Source organism: Lagopus muta, chromosome Z, assembly GCF_023343835.1.
Source record: "Lagopus muta isolate bLagMut1 chromosome Z, bLagMut1 primary, whole genome shotgun sequence".
Classification (NCBI taxonomy): domain Eukaryota; kingdom Metazoa; phylum Chordata; class Aves; order Galliformes; family Phasianidae; genus Lagopus; species Lagopus muta.
In genome coordinates this window covers 41,532,258-41,557,187 of record NC_064472.1, presented here as the reverse complement: position 1 = coordinate 41,557,187, position 24,930 = coordinate 41,532,258, and the positions used below count along the sequence as shown (strand labels likewise).

Here is a 24,930-nt window from a genome sequence, read left to right as displayed (position 1 = left end):
TATTTGCTAAGTTGACGAGGACCACAGTGCTACACAGGAAAGAGATTTTGCATTAAGAGCATTTTAGTACTTCTCATGCTGAGAACCATTATGATGATGAAATAACTTGCAGAATGTAATGGTTGTATTTTAAACCAGCAGATTTGTTTACACATCTAATGTGAATCTTTCCCTTCTTTTATTCATAGCTTCACCGTGATCTATCCCACAGCTCTGTAAATATAACTTTTTTTGTTTTTGCTCAAAGTCTCTTGAAAGAAAGAAAGGCTCCTGTCCTGGCAAAAGGTGTTCTAGAATACGTGAACAGCCTAACAGACTTTTAACTAGATCACAGAAAATAGAAAATGTTCCAGATAATTTTCATTTCCCACCTTTTTGTTTTTGAGGATGGAAACTGCTTGCTACTCTATCTGAGAGGTCCTGCTCACCAGTCCTCCTTACCCTGAGAGTTGCCCAGTGACAGAGCAAGAGGCAATGGGCACAAACAGGAACAAGTTTAAGCTGAGCATGAAGAAAAACTTATTTACTGTTCAGTGACACAGCAACACAGCACTGGCACAAATTGCCCAGAGAGGCTGAGGAACCTTCTTTGGAGATCTTCCAACCTGCCAGGATGTGATCCCGGGACTGGATCTGCTGACCTCCAGAGCAGAAAAACTTTGCATTCGGATGTATCACAGATGGGGAAAGAAAGACATTTAGGAAAATAGTGAGAAATACTGAAGTTAAAAAAGGAATGCAAAGGGATGTCAGAACTCTTGGCCTACAGCTGTAGCTCCTACAAACAAAAATAAGGCTAAACACAAGTTCTGTTGATAAATTAAATTTCTTCTTTTCTAGTACGATTCTAGCCCAGTAATTTGGTTTCAACCACTGATAAAAATTAACCTCATTGCAACTTTGTGTTTTACCTTCAGATTTTCTAATTTTGTTGTAGGCTTTCTAGACCTTCATCTTAAAAATAAGAGACTGCTACCAATAAGTCAAAATGAAGACTGCAATACATGATTTTTCTGATTACCTCCTCTAAGTGAGAGAACAGAACTGCAATTGGGAGCTGTAATTCCAGTGCTCCAGATGATAGCATGTGCCTAACGCACTGCACTTCTACCTGTCTTCATATTAGTGCCATGTGTTCCAGGTTTGTTGCTTGCAAGAAAATGATGGCAGAATTATGCAAAGTGAGACATATCTACATTTGCATAGAATCACAGAACCACGTAATTATGACAGAGACAAGATAAAATCAGGTAAGTATCATTTGTTGATTAATGAAGGGATGATTACTTAGGAAGCATCAAGCCATAACTCACTCAGAGTTTTTCATTTATGTAAACTGTATAACATTAGAAGCAGCCTAGACTGAGAATTAAGTCATTAAAATGGTACTGCAACTACTATAAAAAGCACCTTTAATATATGCATGTTTACATGCTCAGTGCTTTCATTCTGTAGTTCATCACGCAAAACTTCTTGGAGGACCCAAGGCTTAGACCTGGCTGAACCATTTTTCCATGTAATTTAGATTAACTTCCAAATGTCTGTGGTAGGTGGATAAATGGCCTTCTGGCTTCAGCTGCAGAGCAGTATTTTCCTTGGAAAGTGCCATGCCCCACTGCCAGCTTTGTGGAGGGCCGGGAAGGGATGGCCAGATAGGAGACAGGGTGATGAGAGCGCTTCTGGTTGTCACCCCTCTGCTGCTGGGACTCTGCAAATTGTGCAGGGCTTGTCTTGCTTTGCAACTCTAAGACTATTGCTGCAGGAGGACTGTGTTCAGCCACAGGGCTTGTGAAAGCCTTTGCCAAGAGCAGCCAATGTACCACAGGCTTGCGTTGTGAGAGCTGTACGCCAGGAAGGGGGGTGTGTGGAGGACAGCAGAACAGTGCCTGTCTGAAGAAGCATGGAGCCAGCCCAGGCACAGCTATTTTGGGACCCCATCACATGGTCACAGAAACATTTGAATAAACTAAGACTGGCAGCACAGCCAGGAGCTTCCCCTCAAAATAGACTGCTGCTGGGTATCTCAACACGGCTAGAAAGCACCCAGTCCAGCCAAGAAGATAGAAGCACTGGTATCCAGCAAAAATGTCGGACAAAGTCCCCTTTGAAACAGACATGCTGACTCTCACACGGTTTGTCATGGAGAAGGGACGACGAGTCAAGGGAGCCACCGGGGAGCTGACACAGCTGCTCAACTCCATGCTGACTGCCATAAAGGCCATTTCCTCCGCAGTCAGAAAGGCAGGCCTTGCCCACATGTGAGTCCTACTTAGGTGTATGGGGAGGAGGAGGAGGTGGAGAGGCAGCTGCTTGCACCGCGAGGCTGGGAAGAGGGCAGTGTTGTCCAAGCGATTGTGCGAAGGAGGTCAGGGCACGGGTTGCTAGGACTAGTAAGCAGGAGATCTCTCGTTTTGGAGCACTTTAACATTAAGTGCAAGATAAACACTTAGACTGGCTGCCTTTCTGCAGTATGGGTCAGGACCTTGCTGTTCTCTTCATTGTACCTTGTAAATGTCGGTGCTGATGTATTTCTAAGTTTACTGTGAATGTGCAGAACACCACACTGCACTGTTTCTGCTGGCAGCCAAGCACAGTGCTGAGCAGTGTCAGCCAGGGCTTCTTCTGTGTTGAGACAATAGTGTTCCGCCTGACCGCAGTGTAAGTAAAGCTCTAAAACAACAGCTCTGTGAGAAGTGCTGGCACACATGGGTATGTTCCCTTTCTTTCTTGAGTAGTACCAGGGTTATAGGTAGGGAGTCCTAAAAAGTCCTATATGAAAAACAAATGGAATAATTTGGCATGTAGTCATTTAGGAAATCAAATAAAGATTTGCCTTATCAAAACTTGCAATGAATTGAGCTGTTCTTCATACAGCCAGGTAAGAATGACCTCAATGTCAGCCTTTTATCAGTGATCTCTCAGAAGCAGCTCAGGGAGCTGGAAAGTCCTAATAAAATACTGTACTTAAAATATTCAATTATTGCTTATGTAGTGAAATATATATTTGTATACATCCCTGTATGTGCATGTATGCATGCATGCATGCATAAAGAAGACGTGGAAGACAGCTGTGTAAAAAAGATGATGCTTGTAATTTACCCCTTTATTTTTTCCCCCAGCGGTAACACCGCAGCATATAGCACCCTGGGCTCTTTATACTTCTGCTGAGTTCTCAGTGATCTCTGCCAACCAAAAATTCAGTGTCTCAGTACTGCCACAGTCACCTCACAGGTGTGGACTGTAATTTGTAGAGAGGACACAAGGTACACTGAAAGTCAGCAGCAGCCTCAGGCTCCTCTGCTATTTAAATGGTAAACTATACTTTGCCTCTATTAGGTGAATCTGAGCTGTTCTGATTTAGAGGAAGTATTGCTTCTACCTAATTCCTATCTTTCAACATACAGCTTCTCAGTGGAGAGAACCACTGTTTAATAGACTAGAAGTAGAATAGTTCCCTTGCACACAGGACACAGACAGTGCTACAGGAATCTCCCTTTAGAAGGTAAACATCCGTTGTATCAATAAGCTAACGTTTTTTTCTATTAACAGAAGCTTTCAAGTAATGACAAAGAAATACTTAAAATATCCAAACAAACAGATGAATAACATATATCATTTGAATTGCAGCCATGAAATTTTAGAAATTTCTGTTGCAAAACTTTCAACCACAGTGACGGTGTCTTCCATTCATCTGTGCCTTCTTCCCATAAGCAAGACCTAGGATCTTAACATTAGAGAAAAATGCAGCTAGAGTGCTCTTATTTTTTCTTGCTTCTCCAAAGAGGAGAATGTGAAGTGACCTCTTTGATGTCAGTCAGATATCTCAGCATGAGTTTTTAACAAATTTGCCTTTCAAAGATGAAGGACTTTACAAAACTATAAACTTGGTTTGGGAACCTGCCTGGAAACATGGTAATTGGAGATCGTATGCTTAGCATGCCCTGAAAATCACATTCCTTTCCAGTTCCAAAATGGTAATACCTGCAACGCTCAATACCTCTGGAAAGCTCAAGCAGCTTTTGGCTTTTAATGAAGGAAAAAACTTGTCCCCAGCAGCTAATGCTGATGCTGACCTTACTCAACAGGATTAATCAACAGCCCTTCTCCCCCTCCTTTTTTCTTTTTCATGGTGAATAAAAATGCCATCTGGATTTCCTTTATATTTCTGAGCTACCCTGATTCTGCACATCAGGTTAAAAGTTCTTTTTGTTTCAGACATAGATATAAATTTCAGACGTACATATGTATTACTATATTCGGCATAATCAGTATATAGATAAAATCGGGATGTAGAATGGAAGCATCATCCTAATCTAGCCAACAAATGCTTCTTTATACATTATGGGAGAATAAACTGACTAAATCCAGAGGCATGGCTTAGAATGGTCTGGAGCTCTCCCTGAAGCTTCTGGTTTTAGGGCTGAATGGAGACTGAGGGGTGAAGGGCTTTCAGGAGCCTTGCACAGCTGCATAAGCAGCAGGTGGGACCAACAGTGAGTGTCCCTTCTCTGCCCTCAGAGCTGCTGCTGGCCCCTCGTGGGGCTGCAGGCAAACCTGACAGCTGCCAGCAGAGCTGGGGACTCTGCTCCTGGCTTCAAGAGCATCTAGAGGGGAGAAAAGGGACACCAGTAATGCCCCAAAAACGATGCCATCGTCTTTCCTTTGTTCAGACATACCGTTTCTAGCAGCAGTAACCACCTCCCAGTGCACCTTGATGGTTTGAATACAAACGTTAGAGCGAAGGTGAGAGGACAGATCTACCCTTACCTGTGATTCTCTAAAAATCCCCTTTAGACGTTTTCCCTTCTTCCCAGGTTCGGCATAGCAGGCACCGTGAACGTGACTGGGGACGAGGTGAAGAAGCTAGACGTCTTGTCCAACTCCCTGGTGATCAACATGCTGCAGTCCTCCTACAGCACCTGCGTGCTGGTGACGGAGGAGAACAAGGACGCCCTCATCACCCCTAAGGACAAGCGGGTGGGTGCTGAGGGAGCCGGGCGGCGGCAGGGGGCACTGGTGCTTCTGGGAGAGGGCCGGGCCGCCCCTTCGCCGAGAGCTGGGAGCACCTGCGGCGCTGCTGCTTTGTGTCAGTACCTCGGGCGAGCGGCGCGATTTCGGTGGCTGAACGCTCTGTGGAGGGAAAAACTGTTATTAAAGCTTGGAAAAGGGGGGAAATTATTTCAGAGTTGTTCACACACCCAACTCCCGTGTATATATCACCTGGGTGCCGGTGTTACAGTTTTGGATTACGTTAATATTTAGGCGAGATAAAGTGGGTGGGGAAGCTGAGGCCGTCATGGCTGCATTTTGCATTACAGGGCTGGAGGAAGCACCTGACTGCTTCACAGGGATCACATAGGATCCCCCAGGAGGGATCCTATTCTGCTCTCGCTGGTGTAACTGACGATCTTCCTCATGGCTTTTTTCTTCTGTCCTCAGACCACATGTTATCAACAAGTCCTTTGGTTCCAAACAGATCAAAGCACATCTATTTAAGCAAGATGCTGGCTTCCAGAACAGCTTGTCTCCTCTGCTTTCAGATTTCTCACATGACCTGGATACAGAGGACTGCTCTTTCTGCCAGCAGACTGTGCTGTGTGAGCAGCAGTGCACTCTCCCATATCCCTGGCAGAGGAGGCATGGTGCTGCAGGGCCAGCCGAGTCCATGGGCCAGCCCTCTCTGCTGGGCCTTATATGTCTGTACGGCTGCATGCAAACATGGATGTGAGAGTCACCAAGTGAAGGAAAATAGCAGTGCAAGACAACTGGACAGCACAACATTTAATGCTCCCTTGCCTTTTCTATTTCAGGGTAAATATGTGGTATGCTTCGACCCTCTGGATGGCTCATCCAATATAGACTGCTTGGCACCCATAGGAACAATATTCGCTATCTACAAAAAGGTAAGAGAACAAACAGAACACATGTGGCAGAGTTTTCTTGGCAAAAGCAAAATGGCTTGGATATATCAATGTGTATCAGTTTCCATCCTTGATCCTTTATGTGATCCTTTATCCTTTATCCTACACATAAAGGATCAAGGGGCTCTGCAAGGAGCAGAAGGGGTAGAACATGAGGTTCACCCACGATGAAGAACTTTCTGAATTCCCTGGAAATTATTTCAGAGTTGTTCACACACCCAACTCCCGTGTATATATCACCTGGGTGCCGGTGTTACAGTTTTGGATTACATTAATATTTAGGCGAGATAAAGTGGGTGAAGTTTAGATATAGTAAGATATAGCGAGATAAAGTAAAGTTACCCAGACTTTTCTGGGTAACAGAGACAGGCACCTAAATAAGACCATCCCACCATCAGGCAGTTGGGGTAGATCACCTCACAGCAGGAGGGCTGAAAGGTCACTTAAGTCTACCAGTTGGTGTTTGTCATACTGGATTCTGACCAGTGAGGGTTAAGGCTGTGCCTGTGCCCAGTCATTGCTAGTGCTGCAGTGGCCTCCTGGTGCACATTTCCATGCTGGTTGAAGATGGGCGTTTATGCAGATGCTAGCATTGGAGTACAAAGGAAGCTGTCACCTAAGATGACAGGGCCTGGCCAACAGCTTCCCTTCCACAGAGTTGCACAGAGCAGCAACTGCGTACTCAATTAATATATGCTAATAGCTACAGTCATACTGAGTCTTATGACTTGATGCTAATCTCCCAGCAGTTGGTGTTTTGCTTAAAGTCTGAGCTCACAGTCGTATGACTACAGGAGACCCTCAGCCATCATTATTTTGAAGAAACATTTGCAGTTCTCATGACCACAAAGAAATGCTTGCAGGCTCAGACATGACACTTCAAAAGTATAAAGATGCGCTTTTAAAATCATCTCTCATCTTTTAACTCATCATTTTCCAGACAGTCTTTGGCTTTTACATTTTGGTAGGCAAAGCCATCATTGCCATTGAGCAGACATCTGATGATAAACCAAATAGTCATGGTAAAGCCTCAACAGGGTCATGGCACATGCAAAATGCTGGCATATGACTGGCCATGATATCCATGGTCAGTGCCAGCATACCCCACAGATTCTGAAACATGTCCTGTATGGCTTCTGACATGCCCCTTTCTGCAGGAAAGAGCTTGGAAATCCATGCCGCATGTCCTGATGGCATGCAGAAGGACCCTCAGTCTTTCCATTATTCCTGTAAAGACTGCTAAAAACCCTGCAGTGCTTTCCTACATTAAGGTAGGCAGTAGCTGTTGAAAGCACTGTTTCACAAACACTAAACATTAGCTTCCTGTTTGGAAGCATGTTTAGGTTGCTCTGCAAAAATATGAAAGCAAATGCTTCATGTGATTCATGCAGCATGGCAGGTTGAAATACAGACTGGACTTCTCTGTAAGCTTTAGCTCACCTGTTGAGACACGTTAGAACTGTTGGCTGCCCAACCTTCCCTAGGCTTCTGTGCAGAACAGAAACGTTTCCTAAAGAACTTGAGTCCTTCCCAAATGCTAAGGTTTTCTATTCATTTTCTGATCTTTCCGTATTTGCCATTATTCTGTTACGTATTAATCCATTTGTTATAAATACCTATATTCCTTTTTTTAGTTTTTTTTTTTTTCTTCAATGTGGGTGGATACAGTTCAGGACTTAAGAAAGAAAAAAAATTAGCTGTATGGTATAAATTATTATATCCAAATGAAAATACTGCTGCTGTGATGAAGCATAGTTCTTTGGTAGCAGGAAAAACTTACTATGTTAGAAGATGTAAGAAACAACACTGCATCCATGGACTTCCATTGGGTGGAAGACTGCTGTTTCTGAAGTAGATGGTAATTAATGTGCCTTTCTCTCAAATTAGACAATTTTAGAGCAACATTATTAACTTCAAGACTATTTAACTTTTTAAAATAAGTAAATAATTATAAGAGCTTTATTAGTTATTACTGTAGAAATGTTTATCCCATGGAAAGAGAATCATTTAATAAAGAAACTGTAAGTTTATCTCAATCTGTTTAAAGCACATGAGGGCTGTTTTGGAAAAGCTAGAATAATTCTAATTCCAGTGGATGACCCTTGGCACCTTTGACATTTAGTGCAGTTCTCAGTCAATTGCATTGTTGGTATTCCCATGTTAAAACCTTAACTCCATTTCCAAAGGGACACACTCATGACTTATTAGCTTGAGGATATTAGAACTGAAATATTAGCTTGAGGATTATCAACTCTTTTCTATAAAGATCAGACTTGGCCAATACACTTCAAATCTGAAAATAATTACCCATTTAAGCAACCCTAGATACTATCACCTCCTGCCAGAAGAGCATTGTGTTTGTTTCTTAGAGAAATCACCAGGAAATAAATTCCGTCTTAGACTTATTTCATTTTCCACTTGGATTTTACATTCTGAATCAGGCATGTCATTGATAAAATGATGAGAAAAGTCAGAATGGTGGAGCTGACAGGTTCACACAGAATAAGTCAGGTAAGAGGTAAGACCTTGGCAGTCATTCGCTGGTGCTGAGGTGGAGTGTCAGGATGTGGTGGTAAGAAAGTACTTTTCCCCAGATTCCTTCTGTATTTTTTTTCATGCTACTGAACTAACTATACAATTCTCAATTAACTGTAAGCATAGAGACTATGAAGCTCTACTTCTTTGTCAAATTTTGATTTTAATTTGTAACAATGCCCAGTGCAACAGATGGCTTTTCTTCCCTTCTCCATTTCATGAGGACAATTCTTTCCTTGCTCCTCCTTGCTGCCTACCACTTCATGTTGTCCCTCATGGGGAAGGTGTAAAGATTCAGAGTAAAAGTATATTCATTAAGCACATGAATGAATACAGATCTGGAAACCATGGCTTCCCAAACCTGCTCCCTGTGCTACTGAGGGCAAATCGTGTGTTTTGGCAAATCTTACATGTAAAAAAAATTCAGATTCAGATATCATCTGTGGGTACCTAGAAGCCTCTATCTTTCATCTGCTTCATGACATCAAGGAGCTAAAATGGCTGTGAAAGAGCTTGTAATAAAAGACAATGTCTATTTCAGTCATTTGGATAAAGACTTATAAAGAAATTTCATTATCTCCATCTCATACTTAAAACACAGCAGAAAGGAAAACCGTCTGTGCACCAGAAAGAAGTGACAACATTCATCAGCTATCAGAGTGAGCGTAAATCTCCAGTTTGTTTCACATAGCATGGCAATTGGCAGGACGAAGCTCCTGCAGTGCTAACAGTGAAATACCAGCTGATCAGTAGCTTTTTTACATTCCAACAAGCTCTGCAAAATGTTTGTTTGAGATTGAACTGTTTTCCTTCCTTCTGGAAGATATTTATACATCGTGTTCTATAAAACAAAAGTCTTTGACCTGTTTACATAAAATTATATTTTTTTAAATGAGGAAAGCATACAAAAAAGACTATAAAAAGCGTAGTATGTTTGCAACTGGTTGTGTAAATGTAAGTTTAATTCTGCATATAATGTTGCAAACAATCCATCTACTATCAACATCCGGTGTCATTAAGGTTGAGATGTATGTGCGAGGGGGATATAGTTTTGAAAGAGAAGATGCTATGAAGGCTTTAATAGTTGGTTCTTAGAAAGAATTGTTTGCCAAATGGTTAGCAACTAGTCAAATAGTAAACAGTCAATATTCCCAGGTCTGATACATACAGACAGACTTTTAAACTTCATAACATGTGTATAACTTTCTGAATAAGCAGTTTTGCACAGAATAATTGTAAAAGACTTCATACCAGGTGTATTTTTACATATTGTATTTCATGAAGATCTAATTGGCAACTAGTTGATTTTTATTTTTTTTTTAAGAGAAGATTTGACAAAATAGTATTAAAAATAATTGTAAGCAAAATGTAGCTACAAGGTCAATAAAATAAAGTAACAAATTATTTCAACTTTCAAGTCAGTCTTTCAATTGAGAATAAAAATATTCTGGAGATAAACCACTGTCCTCAAATATTTTGAAAGATGTACTTATGATGCCACATATGTCTGCTTTCCTATAGACGTAGTATCCTGTGGTGAACAGGACTCCAAGGTTACCCCAACGCTTTCAGTTTGCTGGGACCTGGTGGAGAGTTTCTTGTCAGAGCAGAAAATGTTTCTTTTTGTTGGTGTGGGAGGCTGTTTTTCTTTGGAAATAACTCTGGTAGACATTCGTGATTTTTTAAATAATGAACTTGTTATTTATCAAATATTTGATTTTCTGCACAAAACATTCTCCAGTGGTTTTTATATTTTAACAAGATCTTTTTTGCTAGGTCTGCTATTTCTATTTATCTGCTACTCAATATAATTAAGCCCATGCAAACACTGAGAAACTGAATGAATTTGAAATGATAAAGTGCTAAATCAGCATCTCAATAATAAAGGGTCTGAGCAGATTCTCATTTTAATTCCCAGTTAACCAGTGTCAAAACCTTCACAGAAACTCCATCACAAATGACAAACTCTTTAGGAAGCATCAGTATCAACCATTCTTAACCCATATTGTAGTTAGTAAGAGCAGGCTGGAGCCAGCTTTCCCATGTGCTTTCACCAATCTGCTAAACTGAGGAACACCTGTGGAGCTAGCTAGAATTTTTTTTGTGCCTGGTCTGCTTGGCATGTTCTTCTTCAGTAATAACTGTAGTACCAAATGGCAACATGACAGATAGAAACTGATGACAGATTAAAAGCCTGAAGTAAAATGCCGTGTGAAAGTTCTGTGCAATTATGTATGCAAACCTATATTTGCACACACATTACTATATAAAGATGTTTATTCTGCTATGTATATGTATGAGCACTTATACTGTCATTTCAGTTACCTGTCTCTTCATCAACAGAGACAAAGGCATGATCTCGGCTTCACTGCCTTGCAACATCTGCCCTTTTACTCTGCCTTAATGGAAGCAATTTCTATGCAGTGTAGTGTGTGTGGTATTAGTTATCACACTCACCTCACAGTTACTCCTTAGACTGATATCAGTCTATCTGATTACTTATGTTTAAATTTATAGAAAATTAGTAGTAGTTGAGTTAATATACTAGGCTGCATTGCTCAGGTATCAGTTTTGTAGCAGATATCATACTGATAGAATTACATGCATGAAATGACAAATTCACATTGCCCTACCCAAGCACTCACATTTACTTGTGTTGAACTTGCCTTGAACTAGTGAGAACAGTCTCTATTTTGATTCCTTCAAAGGGTAAGACACAAATAAGTAATCTATCCCAAGCTATTCTTTCAGTGTTGTTCTTATTGTTTCTTACAATAATTTAACCTCCAGTCCAATGGTAATGTGTCTTTAGGAGACAGATGACGAGCCCTCTGAAAAAGACGCTTTGCAGCCTGGGCGCAATATTGTTGCTGCAGGCTATGCCCTGTATGGCAGTGCTACGCTGGTCGCCCTCTCTACTGGGCAAGGAGTTGACTGCTTCATGCTGGATCCGGTACAGTCCTGGTGTTAATAACATTGCCACAGTCATTTAGAGCTTCCCATGGTTGAGTCTGCTCGATTTTGTTGCTCATTGTGTCTGAAACCCAGGTAATCTATGCTGTTCTCTTGTCACCTTCATCCTGAAGCATCACACTGCCATCTTACTCATGCTTAATAATTCATGAGTATGTATGCTGCACTGCATCTGCTTGATTTCTTTGCTCTGTGAGTTAGATTTTAAGTCAAACAGCATTTGGGATCCTGTTCATTCAAATCAGACTGCTGGTTTACACAGAGAAATACTTCAAAAAACTCACTTCAAACAGTATTTTTGCCTCAACTTGAAGGATCCCTGCTGTTTTCTTGGTTTTGCTTCTTGTCTGCTATAGAACCTCAAGACGTTCAGGGTTTTGTCTGGGGCAGGGAACACTTTTTGATAGAGGTTAGGTGGAGTGATGCCTGAATTCCTGAGTGCAAAGTAGCTTTATGGCTAAATCCTCCGGACTGCATACCCAGCAATTTGCAAAAGCTGAACTGTAATCACTCAAGCAGACTTGTGCTGCTCATTGCTGTTCAGCCCTACAAATGTTGCTGGAGGAGTGGAGGAGACTTCTTGTTGGAAAAACTGGCTTTAGATTTAGGCAATAATATAGAAGTTGTTTTTAATAAAATGGTGCATTGCAAACAAATCTTAATCTTTATAAAGAAGCTATATAGAAACAGGAAGAACTGAACAGGTCAGATAGTGTGAAGGTGGAGGCTGTGCTCCAACTGCAGACAGCAGCCTCTGGAAGGAACTGGCATTCTGGAAGGAACTTCAAGATATTTACATAAGACAGTCAAGGGGAGTTCAAAAACCGAAGGAGAATATAATATATTCATTTGTAACCTCGTGATCTGTGACACAAACATTCTGTGTGTTTTCAGGGTTGACTGGTGCTGCTAAATAAGTTAGCTATTGAAGGCAAACTGCTTTTTGCTTATGCTACCGATGAAACAAGTTTCCATTAACTTTGAACAGATTCCATGCTTTCTGTTCTGAATACTGTGAAGTTTTACACAAGACTGGTGCTGAAAGGGCCAAGCTGTGCTAGTATGTCTGCCGTTGCTACTGTGAGAACTGCCAAGGGAAGCCAACAAAGCATTCTGCTGCTTGCTCATAACTGATCTTCCCTGTCATTCTGTAGGCTCTTGGAGAATTTATTCTGGTTGATAGAGATGTTAAAATCAAGAAGAAAGGGAAGATTTACAGTCTCAATGAAGGTTATGCAAAGTACTTTGATCCTGCAATGACAGAATATTTAAAAAAGAAGAAATTCCCTGAGGTAAGAACATATTAGCACTGTACTCAATATACTGTTTGCTAGTTAGTGCTGCCTTGCATACAGTCCAGAGTAATGGGAAGGGATTTGAAGACATCTCTGAATTCAGCCCCTTGTAAACATTTGGTCCCATTTGGGGTACGTATCTGATCTGTTGGCTTCTAGTACCCTGACTTCTTTTGTAACTTACTCTTTAGTTAAGAAACTCATAGCTTGTTCACTACTGCATGGAGGGAATTATGCTGTAAATGAAAAATCATTTAAAAAACAAGAGCAAAAGAAACCAGCTTAGAAAACATGCAAGGGAAATATGGCCAAACCCTTGCTTTCATACCTGGGACCACCCTGACCTTGCACTTGGCCTTGTTGAACCTCCTTAAATCCATGTGGGCCCACTTTGGAAGCTTATCCTTTAGATGGCATCCCTCCCTCTGCCAACTGCACCACTCAGCTTGGTGTCATCAGCAAAGTACCTGAGAGGGCACTCACTGAGTAGATTTGATAATTTATGTAGTTGATAAAGATACTGAATATGGGTCCCAAGATGGATATTTGGAGGACACCACTCATCACCAGCCTCCATGTGGACACTGAGCTGTTAACCACAACCAAAACTAATCCACTGAATAGTCCAGACTCCAAATCCTTATTTCTTCAATTTAGAGATAACAATTTAGTACAAGACCACATTAAAGACCTTGCATAAGTCCAGATGGACAACATCAGTTATCCTTCTTTAGCCCACTGCTGCCACTTCAGGTGTGCCAGCTGTCTTGGGTCACCTCTTCATTTTCCATGGGTCTTAACATCTCTCCCTGGAGGATCTGTTCCACAGTCTTCCTAAGCACAGCTATGAGGCTCACTGGCCCATAGTTCCTCTGGTTTTCCTTTCTCTCTTTCATAAAAATGGGAGTAATATTTCCCTTTTTGCAGCCATTGGGGGCTTCATCTGACAGCCATGACATTTCAAATATGATGGAGAGTGGCTTGGCAACCACATTTGCCAGCTCCTTCAGGACATTGGGATGTATGCTGTCCAGTCCCATAGACTTGTGCATATTCATTCTCATGAGGCAGTCTTAGACTTGCACTGCTAGTACAGTGAGAGGGATTTTTCTCCCCTGACCTTCACTGAGAGGTTCAGGGTCATGAGAGGTGTGGGAAGCCTGAATGACAGTGTAGGCTGAGGCAAAGAACTCATTGAATTCTCTCTCTCTCTGTATCTATTGAAGTCCTGAAGTTCAGGTCCTGACTCCAAGCCACAAATCTAGCTGCCTCAGAAGGGTCATTGCACTGATGTTATGGGCCACAATGCACAAGTAATTCCAAAAGTTGCTGCTACAGCCCAGCTACAGCTACATTGGTGCTGCACCCTCAGCATATAACCGAACTGGAGTATTGCACAGATTTGATGTGGGTCTCTCTTTCTTCAGCATGCAGAAAGACAGTGGGGAGTATATGCTGGACATACAGTGCATAAAGGTCTGTGACTTGAGGAAGGACTGACTGTCTCCCACTGTGTGGGGTTTTAGAAACATCTCAACCAGGGGGACCACTCTCACTCTATGGCCTTATGGCCATTGTAAGCCCAGAGGCTAAGCAACAATATCAGCCCTTACAAGTTTCTCATACTTTTCTCCCCTTTGACCCATTCTGTTTTCCCTCTGCGCTGTATAATGGGCACCACTGTGCTAAAAATTGTTTTTGCACAGATTTCATTCCAATCTTTTTATCTAGTAATGGTTTTAGAGCCATAGCACCTAGTTGACACTGATTGTCTGATTAGTAGAACTCTAAAACATTCTGTGATCATTTTCTGACCTTGTTATTCCACTTCATTTTTATCTTAGCTTAGAATCATAGAGTGGCTTAGGTTGGAAGAGACCACACAGTTCCTACCTCCTGTCATGGCTAGGGTTACCACCATGACATCAGGCTGCTCAGGGCCCCATCAAACCTGACCTTGAACACCTCCAGGGATGGGGCATTTGCTGTTTCTCTGGGCAGCTTGTGTCAGTGTCTCACCACTCTCATATTAAATAATTTCTTCTTTGTAACTAATATAAACCCAACCTCTTTTAGTTAACCCTTTCCTGTCACTGCACTCCTTTACAAAGAGTCCCTCCCCATCTTTCCTGTAGGCCAGCCATAAGTACTGGAAAAATGTTAGAAAGCCTGACTGCAGCCTTATTCTCTCCAGGCTAAACAACCCCATCATTTACAACCTTAGAATCATAGACTCATAGAATCACCAAGGTTGGAAAGGACCTAAAAGATCACCCAGTCCAACCGTTCACCTATTCCCAATAGCTCCCACTAAACCACGTCCCTCAACACATCATCCAGCCTTTCCTTGAACACCCCAGGCTCGGTGACTCCACCACCTCCCTGGACAGTCCATTCCAGTGCCTGACCACCCTTTCTGAAAAGTAATACTTCCTCATGTCCAGCCTGAATCTCCCCTGCCGTAGCTTGAAGCCATTCCCTCTGGTCCTATCACTAATGACACGAGAGAAGAGGCCGACCCCCAGCTCACTACAGCCTCCCTTCAGGAAGTTATAGAGAGCAATGAGGTCTCCCCTGAGCCTCCTCTTCTCCAGGCTGAACATTCCCAGCTCCTTCAGCCTCTCCTCATATGGCCTGTGTTCCAGACCCCTCACCAGCTTTGTTGCCCTCCTTTGAACACGTTCCAGGGCCTCAATATCTTTCTTGCAGTGAGGGGCTCAAAACTGGACACAGTACTCGAGGTGCGGCCTCACGAGTGCTGAATATAGGGGAACAATCACCTCTCTGCTCCTGCTTGCAACGCTGTTTCAGATGCAAGCCAGGATGCCATTGGCCTTCTTGGCCACCTGGGCACACTGTCGGCTCATGTTCAGCCGAGCATCAATCAATACCCCCAGGTCCATTTCCTCTATGCAGTCCTCCAGCCACACCGCCCCAAGCCTGTAGCGTCGCCTGGGGTTGTTGTGGCCGAAGTGCAGGACCCGGCATTTGGCCTTGTTGAAACTCATCCCATTGGCTCCAGCCCAGCTCTCCAGCCTGTCCAGGTCCCTCTGTAGGGCCTCGCTACCCCCAGGCAGATCCACACTTCCAGCCAATTTGGTGTCATCTGCGAATTTACTGAGGGTGCACTCGATGCCCTCATCCAGGTCATCAATAAAGATATTGAAGAGGACAGGCCCCAGCACCGACCCCTGCGGAACACCACTCACAACTGGTCACCAGCTGGATTTGACTCCATTCACCACCACTCTCTGTGCCCAGCCCTCCAGCCAGCTCCTTACCCAGCCAAGAGTGTACCCATCCAAGCCTCTGGCTGCCAGCTTCTGCAGGAGAATGCTGTGGGAGACAGTGTCAAAGGCTTTGCTGAAGTCTAGGTAGACCACATCAACAGCCTTTGACCTTTCTTCATGGGAGAGGTTCTCCATCACTTCCTGGAGCCATGTGAGGTTGAACGAGTCTTATTGCAGATGTTGACTGACAGTCATGCTATAGAGACTCCTTGGTTAAGGACTCATCTTAGCAATGCCATCAAAAACTTACCATCAAGTACAGGAAATATTCTTCTGCCAGCCAGTCCAGCTGTGTGCAAGTGATGTAAAAAAAGCTAAGAAGAGCATCATGTTTTTGTCACCATAAATGTATGTAGAGGGAAGCATGCAGTCTATTGCTGCTGCAGTCTAGAAAAGACTTCATCCACTCTCCTACTTGTCATAGTTATGCAAGAAAAACGTGGTCTTGAGCTGCTGCTGCAGAGGAATGTAGTTTTCAGATATTTGTAGAATAAAGAAGTGAGAAAATGTCTTTCATCACACTGTGAAGAGAAAAAAATCACAAGATCTGTCTGTTATGAGCCACACTTTTTCCCTAATGCAAAGGATGAAACCAAGAGCAACAACAAAGTTCCTTAAATGCCACAAATGCAGGTGAAGGGAACATCAAAGTTCTCCAACTCTTTCATTAACATCAGTTGTAACATTGCAAAGTTCCCACTGGGCAAACACTGCTTGGCACTATTCAGATCTTTAGTTGAGCTTCCCTAGCATTCTTGCTGTTATTTTGTTTGAGAGGAAAGCCTAGGCAAAGGGCCAACAATTGTGCAACATCTATTTACTTTCTCATTTGTAGGAAAAATATATGATTGACCAAACTGGAGAAACAAGAAGTAGCATACCTAGTAACTAAAAGGATTGTTTACTCCTCCTGAGCAGGTAGCTGGATGCTAAGGGAAGTGAAAATTTTGTTATAGTCTGCAGTTCAAGTAATTACTGTACCAGAATGGAGTGATTTCTCTTCCGTACTTTTCTGAGTACAGTCTCAGCTCTGTGTTTCTAGAAAAGGAATTTCTGTCAGAGTAAGAAGCAAAACAAATGCTCAGTGGACTCATATTAGCCTCACTTTACATTGCCCAGTTACACATAAGTTGTGTAAATGACCTACATATGAACAGGAGATCTAGCATATCCCAAAAGTGTCTGATGCTTTGTACACAGGGTGGGTCAGTTGTGCAGCTCATTCTTATTAAGTTGTATGCTTGGGGGATGAAAATTCCCTATCTGATAATGACATAAAGCAGTTTAAAGCATCCCCTGCTTGTGACCAGTATCCTATGACTTTTTGTTATGTTTAACAAACTTTTCTTGAAGTCCTCTTCTGAAACTTTGTACTCTTCCTTTGATGTTGTTGTTGTTTAATTTTTATTATTATTATTATTATTATTATTTAATGAGAAGTTTAGACTATAATAATGTATTTCCATGAAAAGTGCATTTTCCAAAACTACATTTGGTCTCTTGAAGTCACCTCTAAGGATGTTTTTGTCTGGCCTCAGACTTTCATATCGGCAAAGTCACAAGTGCAAACTACTACAAGACAGAGAGGCTATTGTTAGAAAATGTGATTGTTTGAGTATAGGCCATGGAAATTTCAAGAATGAATACTTGAAATCACTGTTCAATTATGCCTTAAGTATTATGACCAAGACTCAGGCTTAAGCAAAAAGTAATATAAAAGCTCCAAGCTGTGTCTTACCCTGTGTATACCCTTTTTTATTGCCTATACAAGAAAGAAGTGAGGAAAGTAGCTCAAGAACAGCTGAACAAGGATTGTGACCTAGGCTGGAACAATTCTCTATTCCTGTTTTACTACCAGCTGTAACAAACATCTAAGTCTCTCATGTTGACACTCAGAACTCAAGTTCCTAGTGTTGTATTGCATTATACTCTATAAATTCATGAGAATCTGTTCCCATTTTAAAAGACAGTGAATATAAAAACTTCACAGCTGTACAGAACAGTTAGATAAAGTGACTGCAAAATAAAATATGTTTTCCTTTATCTGTGTTTTACCCTTTTACTTCTGCTTTTCCTCTCACTTGAATTTTTTTCTCTCCTGGCCACCTCATGATTTTGCTGTCTAATTTGTGACATCTGGGTTCTTGGAGCTGACTTTGCTAAACAAGTTCTCACTTCATATGTTTCTCCAAAACTAGTACTGGTTGTAGAAAGCACTGAGATCTCTTATTAGACAGCTGGTCCAGACAGAAAAAGCATATGGAGGTCATTTCAAACTTTTAGCATTTCAACATGTATATACACTTTTTTCTAGGGGAGGCCAAAATTCCACCCCCGCTTTGTTGAAGATATGAAAAGACCATTGGACTGCCTGACATATGAGCTTTCAAAAAGCTTTTATTCTTTTTACATCTGTATTGTGTATTTCTCCTTTGCAAACATAGGGTGATGCTTTGTTTTTCTTATAGTTGAGCTCATTGCTTTTATTTGTGCAAGTCACCTTGCTTCTCTTCTGAATTTTCTATCTTACTGTTTGTGGGTTTTATTTGTTTTGTTTTGTTTTTGTTTTTGTTTTTGTTTTTGTTTTTATGGACAGCAAACCTGAAACTGGTGTGAATTTTTTCCTTTATTGCTCTCACTAAAATGACCTTTCCTTCAGTAATGTCAATCTCTATTCTGAGGGCAAGGAAAACTACATTCATGAATAAATTCCTATTATCTCCTAATCTAAACTCCACAGTGCATGCTGTGACCATCTTCAGAACTTGAAAATCAGCTAAAAGGAAAAGGCTGAGAGCCCTCTGGGAAAGGTCTAAACTTGTGGTGAAAAGTGATATTCATCCTCATGCGTTGGCTTAGTGACCTGTGACAGATCAGAAGTCAAATGGGTACGTTGTTCTGATAACATGAGGAAGCTTTCACTCTCTTTTTTTACCACTTGCATTTTCACAGGATAGCAATTGATACCAAGCTGTTGTGCACTCAAATTACAGACAACCTAGTTTTCACACTGTGAATACAGCACTTTAAAGCACTTATTTTAGAATCTCATCACTGTCTCACAGAAGTCTAAACTTCAAACTGGTTTGCACCTTTACAGTGTCAGTAAACAACAGATTATTTAAGCTATCGCTCTGATACCTGTTTTATAACAAAACAACATTTTCCTGTGCTACTAGCTGTCTAGCCTGGTAGATATAATGCTCCATTTGTATGTTTTTCAGGATGGAAGTTCCCCATATGGTGCCAGGTACGTGGGCTCCATGGTAGCTGATGTTCACCGTACATTGATGTATGGTGGCATCTTCATGTATCCTGCAAATCAGAAGAGTCCTAAAGGAAAGGTAAATCATTTGACTTCTTCTCTGGTAAACTTGGTTAAATGAATACCTCTGGTTTTCCTGGAGATGGAAAGGAATCATTCAGATATACAAGGAGATAGTAATTTCCCATATGAAGAGAGTATTGTTATTGGACATAATGGTTGGTCAGTAATTCCATTTAATAGAGAAGTTTAGACAGTTGTGAATTTAGGCAAGAAATGTTCCTTTCTGTTTTTATTTACAGACCAATCAATGTTTTTCACTAAAATCAAAGGCTTTACTCGTTTTTCTAATGAAAAGAATTTCAGTATGATGGAAGCCACTGTCCTATCCACAGCTACCCAATAAAATGTTGATCAGAGGGAAACCTTTGACCTTTTTGCTGGCAACTAGAGTCCAGAGGGGATATGCTGAGCTCTCCAGGGCTTTGCTCAGTGCTAGATAGCTGGGCTTGTTTGCCTGATGTTTCCAAAGGTACTGAACTTGCTACAATTAGCCCTGAAAACTCAGTTTTCTACTTGCCCAATCTCTTATGCGTGTGTCAGAGCATACTCGTGTCTATAGTGACCGAGGACTACTTGTTGCATCCTTGTGAATGTGTATTTACCAGAAGAACAGCAGATCCTGGAGATCCGGGAAATGAGGAGAACAGGAAAACAACAGAATACACAACAGAAAAGATCTGCATGTCTGTCCAGGCACATTTGATTTAAATATACAATACAGCAATTACAGTATTGCCTGAAGGAAAACCACTTTTCTTCAGACATGTGGTCACAATGAAGAAACAAAAAACTCAACATGTTTCCATATTGGTACTACTGCTTTTTATGACTCTTTCAAAAGCTGGCCCAAGGAGAACAACGAAGGCTGTTGGACCCGCGTTACCTGGCAGATGGGGTTGTTGTAGCAGAAACAGCATTTCAGTGGGCTTTAAAGATAAGAATGATGGTAGTATGCATTACTTAGGTTTCTGGTATGTCACTGTTTTATTTCAAATACAGTGATAAAGGAACTATAGGTAGCAAAGTTCTATGTCCATTCTTTTTTTTCCTTTTCCTCTCTCTACAAGTGTGTTCTGTAACGTTTCCTTTTCTTCAAAAACCATTGTCTTTTGCACATGCAAAAAGTCTTTTAAACATAATATAAAGTAACAGTGTAGCACAGGAGAAATTCAGACTGACAACGAAAAAATCAGCTAAAACTAGAGGCAATGTTTGTTAAAAAATAACTAGTTCTCCTTTATGTTCTTATAAATACAGAATATTTTGGCATAAATTCTAAATAAGTTTGCATTTAACTGGAACACAAGCACAAAAAGAGGTAACATTTTTAAAGTTGTGAACAAATACTGTGACTTACCTGTTTCCATACTAAACGTGAAAATTTGCTTATAAAATTACTCTAGTTACCTTTGAAAACAATTACTATCTGTATGAATTCAAGCTAAGGTATCTATTCACATTTCTGAAGAGCTGCAACCAAAACGTGAAATTTGAAACTGGGAGCATCAAGTTTCAAGCTCCAAAATATCCTGACCAAACGCAATGTGATTACCCCACTCTTTGAGACAACAAATAAAGCCTATACATTAGAAGAGCTTTCCGTCCCCAGGAATATTACCTTAGCTGGCTACAGTGTTTTGCTCACGCCTATGGGCTCAACAGCTACTTTTGACATCTTTGACAAAACTCAGTTTCAATGATGATGCACAGGAGTATGTCAGCTTGGAAACCATGGTGCTGATGTGTGGATGCAGGGTCAAAATACAAACTGTGAAGGGAGATAAAGGAGGGAAGAAGAAGGGACTAATGAGAGAGAAACATTGCTATTTAGGTCAATAGGCACTTCATACAAAATTGGCCAGATTCACAGCTTACATTCTGGTAATGCACTGGTAATTCTGGTAATGTATTTATTCCCCCAGAGAGTTACATGTTCTCTCTTTCTTTCTAGCTCCGACTTCTCTATGAGTGCAACCCAATGGCCTTCATCATTGAGCAGGCAGGTGGGATAGCAACTACAGGGACAGAGGCAGTGCTGGATGTGAAACCTGAGGGCATCCACCAGAGAGTTCCTCTTATTCTTGGTTCTCCAGATGATGTGCATGAGTATCTTGCTTTTGTACAGAAACACCAGAAGAGCAGCTAAAGGCTTTTCCTTTCTTCAGACTTCAAACTTTGCTTGCCTGTCTTTAGTGCACAGTAAAAATATTCCTTTCAAGCTGGTGGATTCTAGCATTTCAACACTCACATCTCAGTGAACATCCCACTAAAAGAGAGCAAGAGAAATAGTGAAAATGGCTGATGGGAAAAGCACATGTTTCATTTCTCCATGCAGAGAAGTGTAAAAATCCTTTCATTCTGATTTATGCAATGCAAATGTAGAAACAGAAGCCTAATTAAAAACAGAAGCTACATACTTTACATAATATTAACAAAAAGAAGGGAATAGTGTCAGAACCCCCATTTGATCTGAAGCTAGACATCTGACACTAATGATGGCATTTTTTGTGACATGATTTTCATACCGACATTTACAATACTGTTACTGGATTTTCTGCCAGAAATTTTGTTGCAGAGGCTTTTTATTTTGCCAGCTCAGAGAAAACTGAAAGTTTTGTAGTGTTTGAAACAGTGTTTTCAAGCTCCAATGATATATGTCATGGGTAATTAATAAAGATGAAAAAGTAGTGACACTGCTAAGGAATGTCAGTTTTTATATGAATGGGAAGATGTCTGATGTTATGTACAGACATGTAAACTTCAACGACACAAATTAAAATAAACCATTGCTGCAAATGTGACACTGGAATCATACCTATTTTCCATTTATCCATAGTCCACTGCAACAGAAGTTGAGTTACTACACCAAAGGCATTGGTGCATCTCCATTTTCTCTTACTTCAAAAGATTCTAGTTTCAGATTTACATTTGCCCTTTTGTACACCTTACCATTCCTAGATATCTCTACTGGTGCCTTACTGCCAGGTCTCCAACTGACATTGCCGAAGGAGATGTGGAATGAGCTCTGAGATTAGCAAGCATTCGCTGAGCAATGAGAGAAAAAAATCTTAATTAAATGAAATATGTAATTATGTTAAGCAAAAAGAGTGAAACCAGATACTTAGGACACTTCAAGCATTTGGCACACTAATTCTTTTATTACCCCTGTCTCCCTGCAGCTCTTATTAGCATCTTATCTTAGATGGGCATTTCTTTTGATCATCTTGTCTTAAGCAATTCCTGCCCCATCTGCTCATTTCCTGCTCCATGCTCCCAGCCATGCTCAGATAAGGTTTGATTAGGACCTCACCATGAACTACATTAGGACATGGACAGAAGTTAAAAATACCCCTGGCAAAACCCCCAGTGGTTATTTTTAAACTTACAAGTATGTTCTATTACTCATAGAGAAGTCTCACATTGAATACATGCAGGTGTAAAATTATATGGAATGGGTATTTACTTGCAGGCATTGTTATCACAGAGGTTTGGTTGTGATTTCAGTACTGCCTCAGCACTCTCTCTACAGCTCTCTATTTCTCTGTGAAGAAGTGTCATCTACCTACCACCACCATGTACACCATGTACTTCTTACTCTGTCCTTTGTTACGTGCTTCCTGAAAATCTGCTATCAACAGCAAAACATAGCAACGCTTAAATCCTGGAGAGTGAAGTGGAAGCAGAAAAAGCTGGGAAGGTGTAGGTGACAGCCAGAGGAACTATATCACAGAGAATGTAATTGTGTACTCCAACCATGAGAACTAGTGCACACTGTATATATATATTTGTACGTATATGTAGTCTCTTTCTCTCTTCCCCTGCATCTCCATATAAACACACCTGTAGCAGGTAAATTTGGCATTATATTAAGAAATCCTGTTGCATTTCTAAAACAGGAAAACTAAACCCAAGCATAATTTGAGACTTATCTCAGATGTTTGCAATACCTGTGCCACATTAGAAGTGGGGTCACTAGTATCTGCCCTGTTTCCAAGGGCCAGGAAGGAAGACAAGGACTTGGTAATCCCCTGAGTAACTCTAACTCTCTAACTGTAACCACTGCTTTTAGGGACATGCTGAAATAAAGATCATGTTGTGGTTGGTATGCATACCCTAGTGACTAAGATCTGTGTTTCTGTGTGAACTGATAGACTACTGTCTGCATACTGCAGTGTTCTGAGCATTCAGTGCCTTATCCTCAGCGTAAATACATCTGAACTGCCTGACTCCATAGCAAAATCTGCATGCAATCCTAGGCACTCTTCAGTGTAGAGCCCGGCACTGTGTGCCTGATATTTCAAACAGCTGCAGCTCTGACAGCTGCTGATGCTCAGACAACACAACTCACCACCTGTGGGCTGTTGGGTGGCAAAGAGAGATCAGTATCTGCTCTGAACAGAAAGTAATCTCAGCTCAATAAGCAGCCTGTGCAAACCCCAAACACAGATTAAGTAAGCAGCAACTATCTTTGGTGTGCACTATAGTTTTTCTTCATCGAGTCCCACTCTAACCTACATAACCTGAAAAGTTTTCTAATGTATTTACATGGCTACTATTATGTGTGGTGAAATCTTGCCACTGGCAGAACAGGGAAGAGGGACAAGGGGAAGGGCACAGGGCTGGAGGCAGTGCAGCAGTGCTCTAGGCAGGAGGTTCCACATTGCACCAGCTCACATCTCCAGGCTTGGAGATGGCCCCTGTTAGTCCACCAGTCCAGAGCTCAAAGTTTCCCCTCCCAGTGTTTGACCAGTTCAGGCTGTTCCCTGAGAGCTGTCTGGCGCAAACCACAGGGTTGTAGTGCAGGGTTGTTATCTGCAAAGTCCTCGTGTTTGTTGAACCGCAACTTCTTGTGGTCAGCTGTGTAAGGAGGAAACACATTTCTCATGTGGTGAGAAAATGATTCACAGTATTTCATTTTTTTAAGGATCTAGAAATCACATGTAGTGATTGGAGAGGTGAAAAAGAGGACACACCAGCAGCTGTCTCCAGAGCTGATGGAGAACAGGGAACCCAGTACCACTGGGTGCTGACTGAGCTCAGGGTGAAGACACTTTGCTTGTGGAAGAAGCTGGTGCTTTACATTACATCTCAAAATGGCACCAATTTCAGAACTTATTTTCACCTGTTTCAGAAATAAAATAAAAACAAACTACCTACAGTGGCTGTATCCAAGAAACAAACAAGCATAAAAAAACATAGAGACTCCCACCACTAATAAACAAGCAGTTGTTTTGCATGTTACTTGGACTGGAAATTAAACTCGCCTGAGTAGCCAGGCACAGAGAAAAGCGGCAGCCTCATGACTAAAATCACAAGGCTGGGGGTTAGAAACAGATCTGAACTGGTGTGAGTCCAGCAGGCTGCTGCCTCAGCACCTGGTGCAGCAGAACAGTGACTGCAGGCCTGCAGCAGCAGCACAGCCCAGCTCAGTCACCAGAGGTATCCTAGCAGCCACCTGAGAGAACAAGAGAGCTGAAATGGAAATGTTGCTTGAAAGTGGGCTTTGAGCATTTACATCAAAAGTCTGGTTTTTATTCTGTTTTCTATAAAGCATGGAAGTTATCTTGCTTTTTAATAAAGCTAGCTGA

At 41.5% G+C, this 24,930-nt stretch overlaps 1 protein-coding gene across 1 annotated transcript; it reads left to right on the top strand.

Moving 5' to 3' along the window:
- The first annotated feature begins 1,982 nt into the window (after nt 1-1,982).
- Nucleotides 1,983-22,143, top strand: LOC125687241 (fructose-1,6-bisphosphatase isozyme 2). The gene is made up of 7 exons (XM_048932193.1): nt 1,983-2,258; nt 4,815-4,977; nt 5,811-5,903; nt 11,269-11,409; nt 12,584-12,721; nt 19,239-19,358; nt 21,294-22,143. Exons 1-7 carry the CDS (start codon nt 2,086-2,088, stop codon nt 21,486-21,488), a joined length of 1,023 nt encoding a protein of 340 aa, XP_048788150.1. The 5' UTR covers nt 1,983-2,085; the 3' UTR covers nt 21,489-22,143.
- The last annotated feature ends 2,787 nt before the right edge of the window (nt 22,144-24,930 follow it).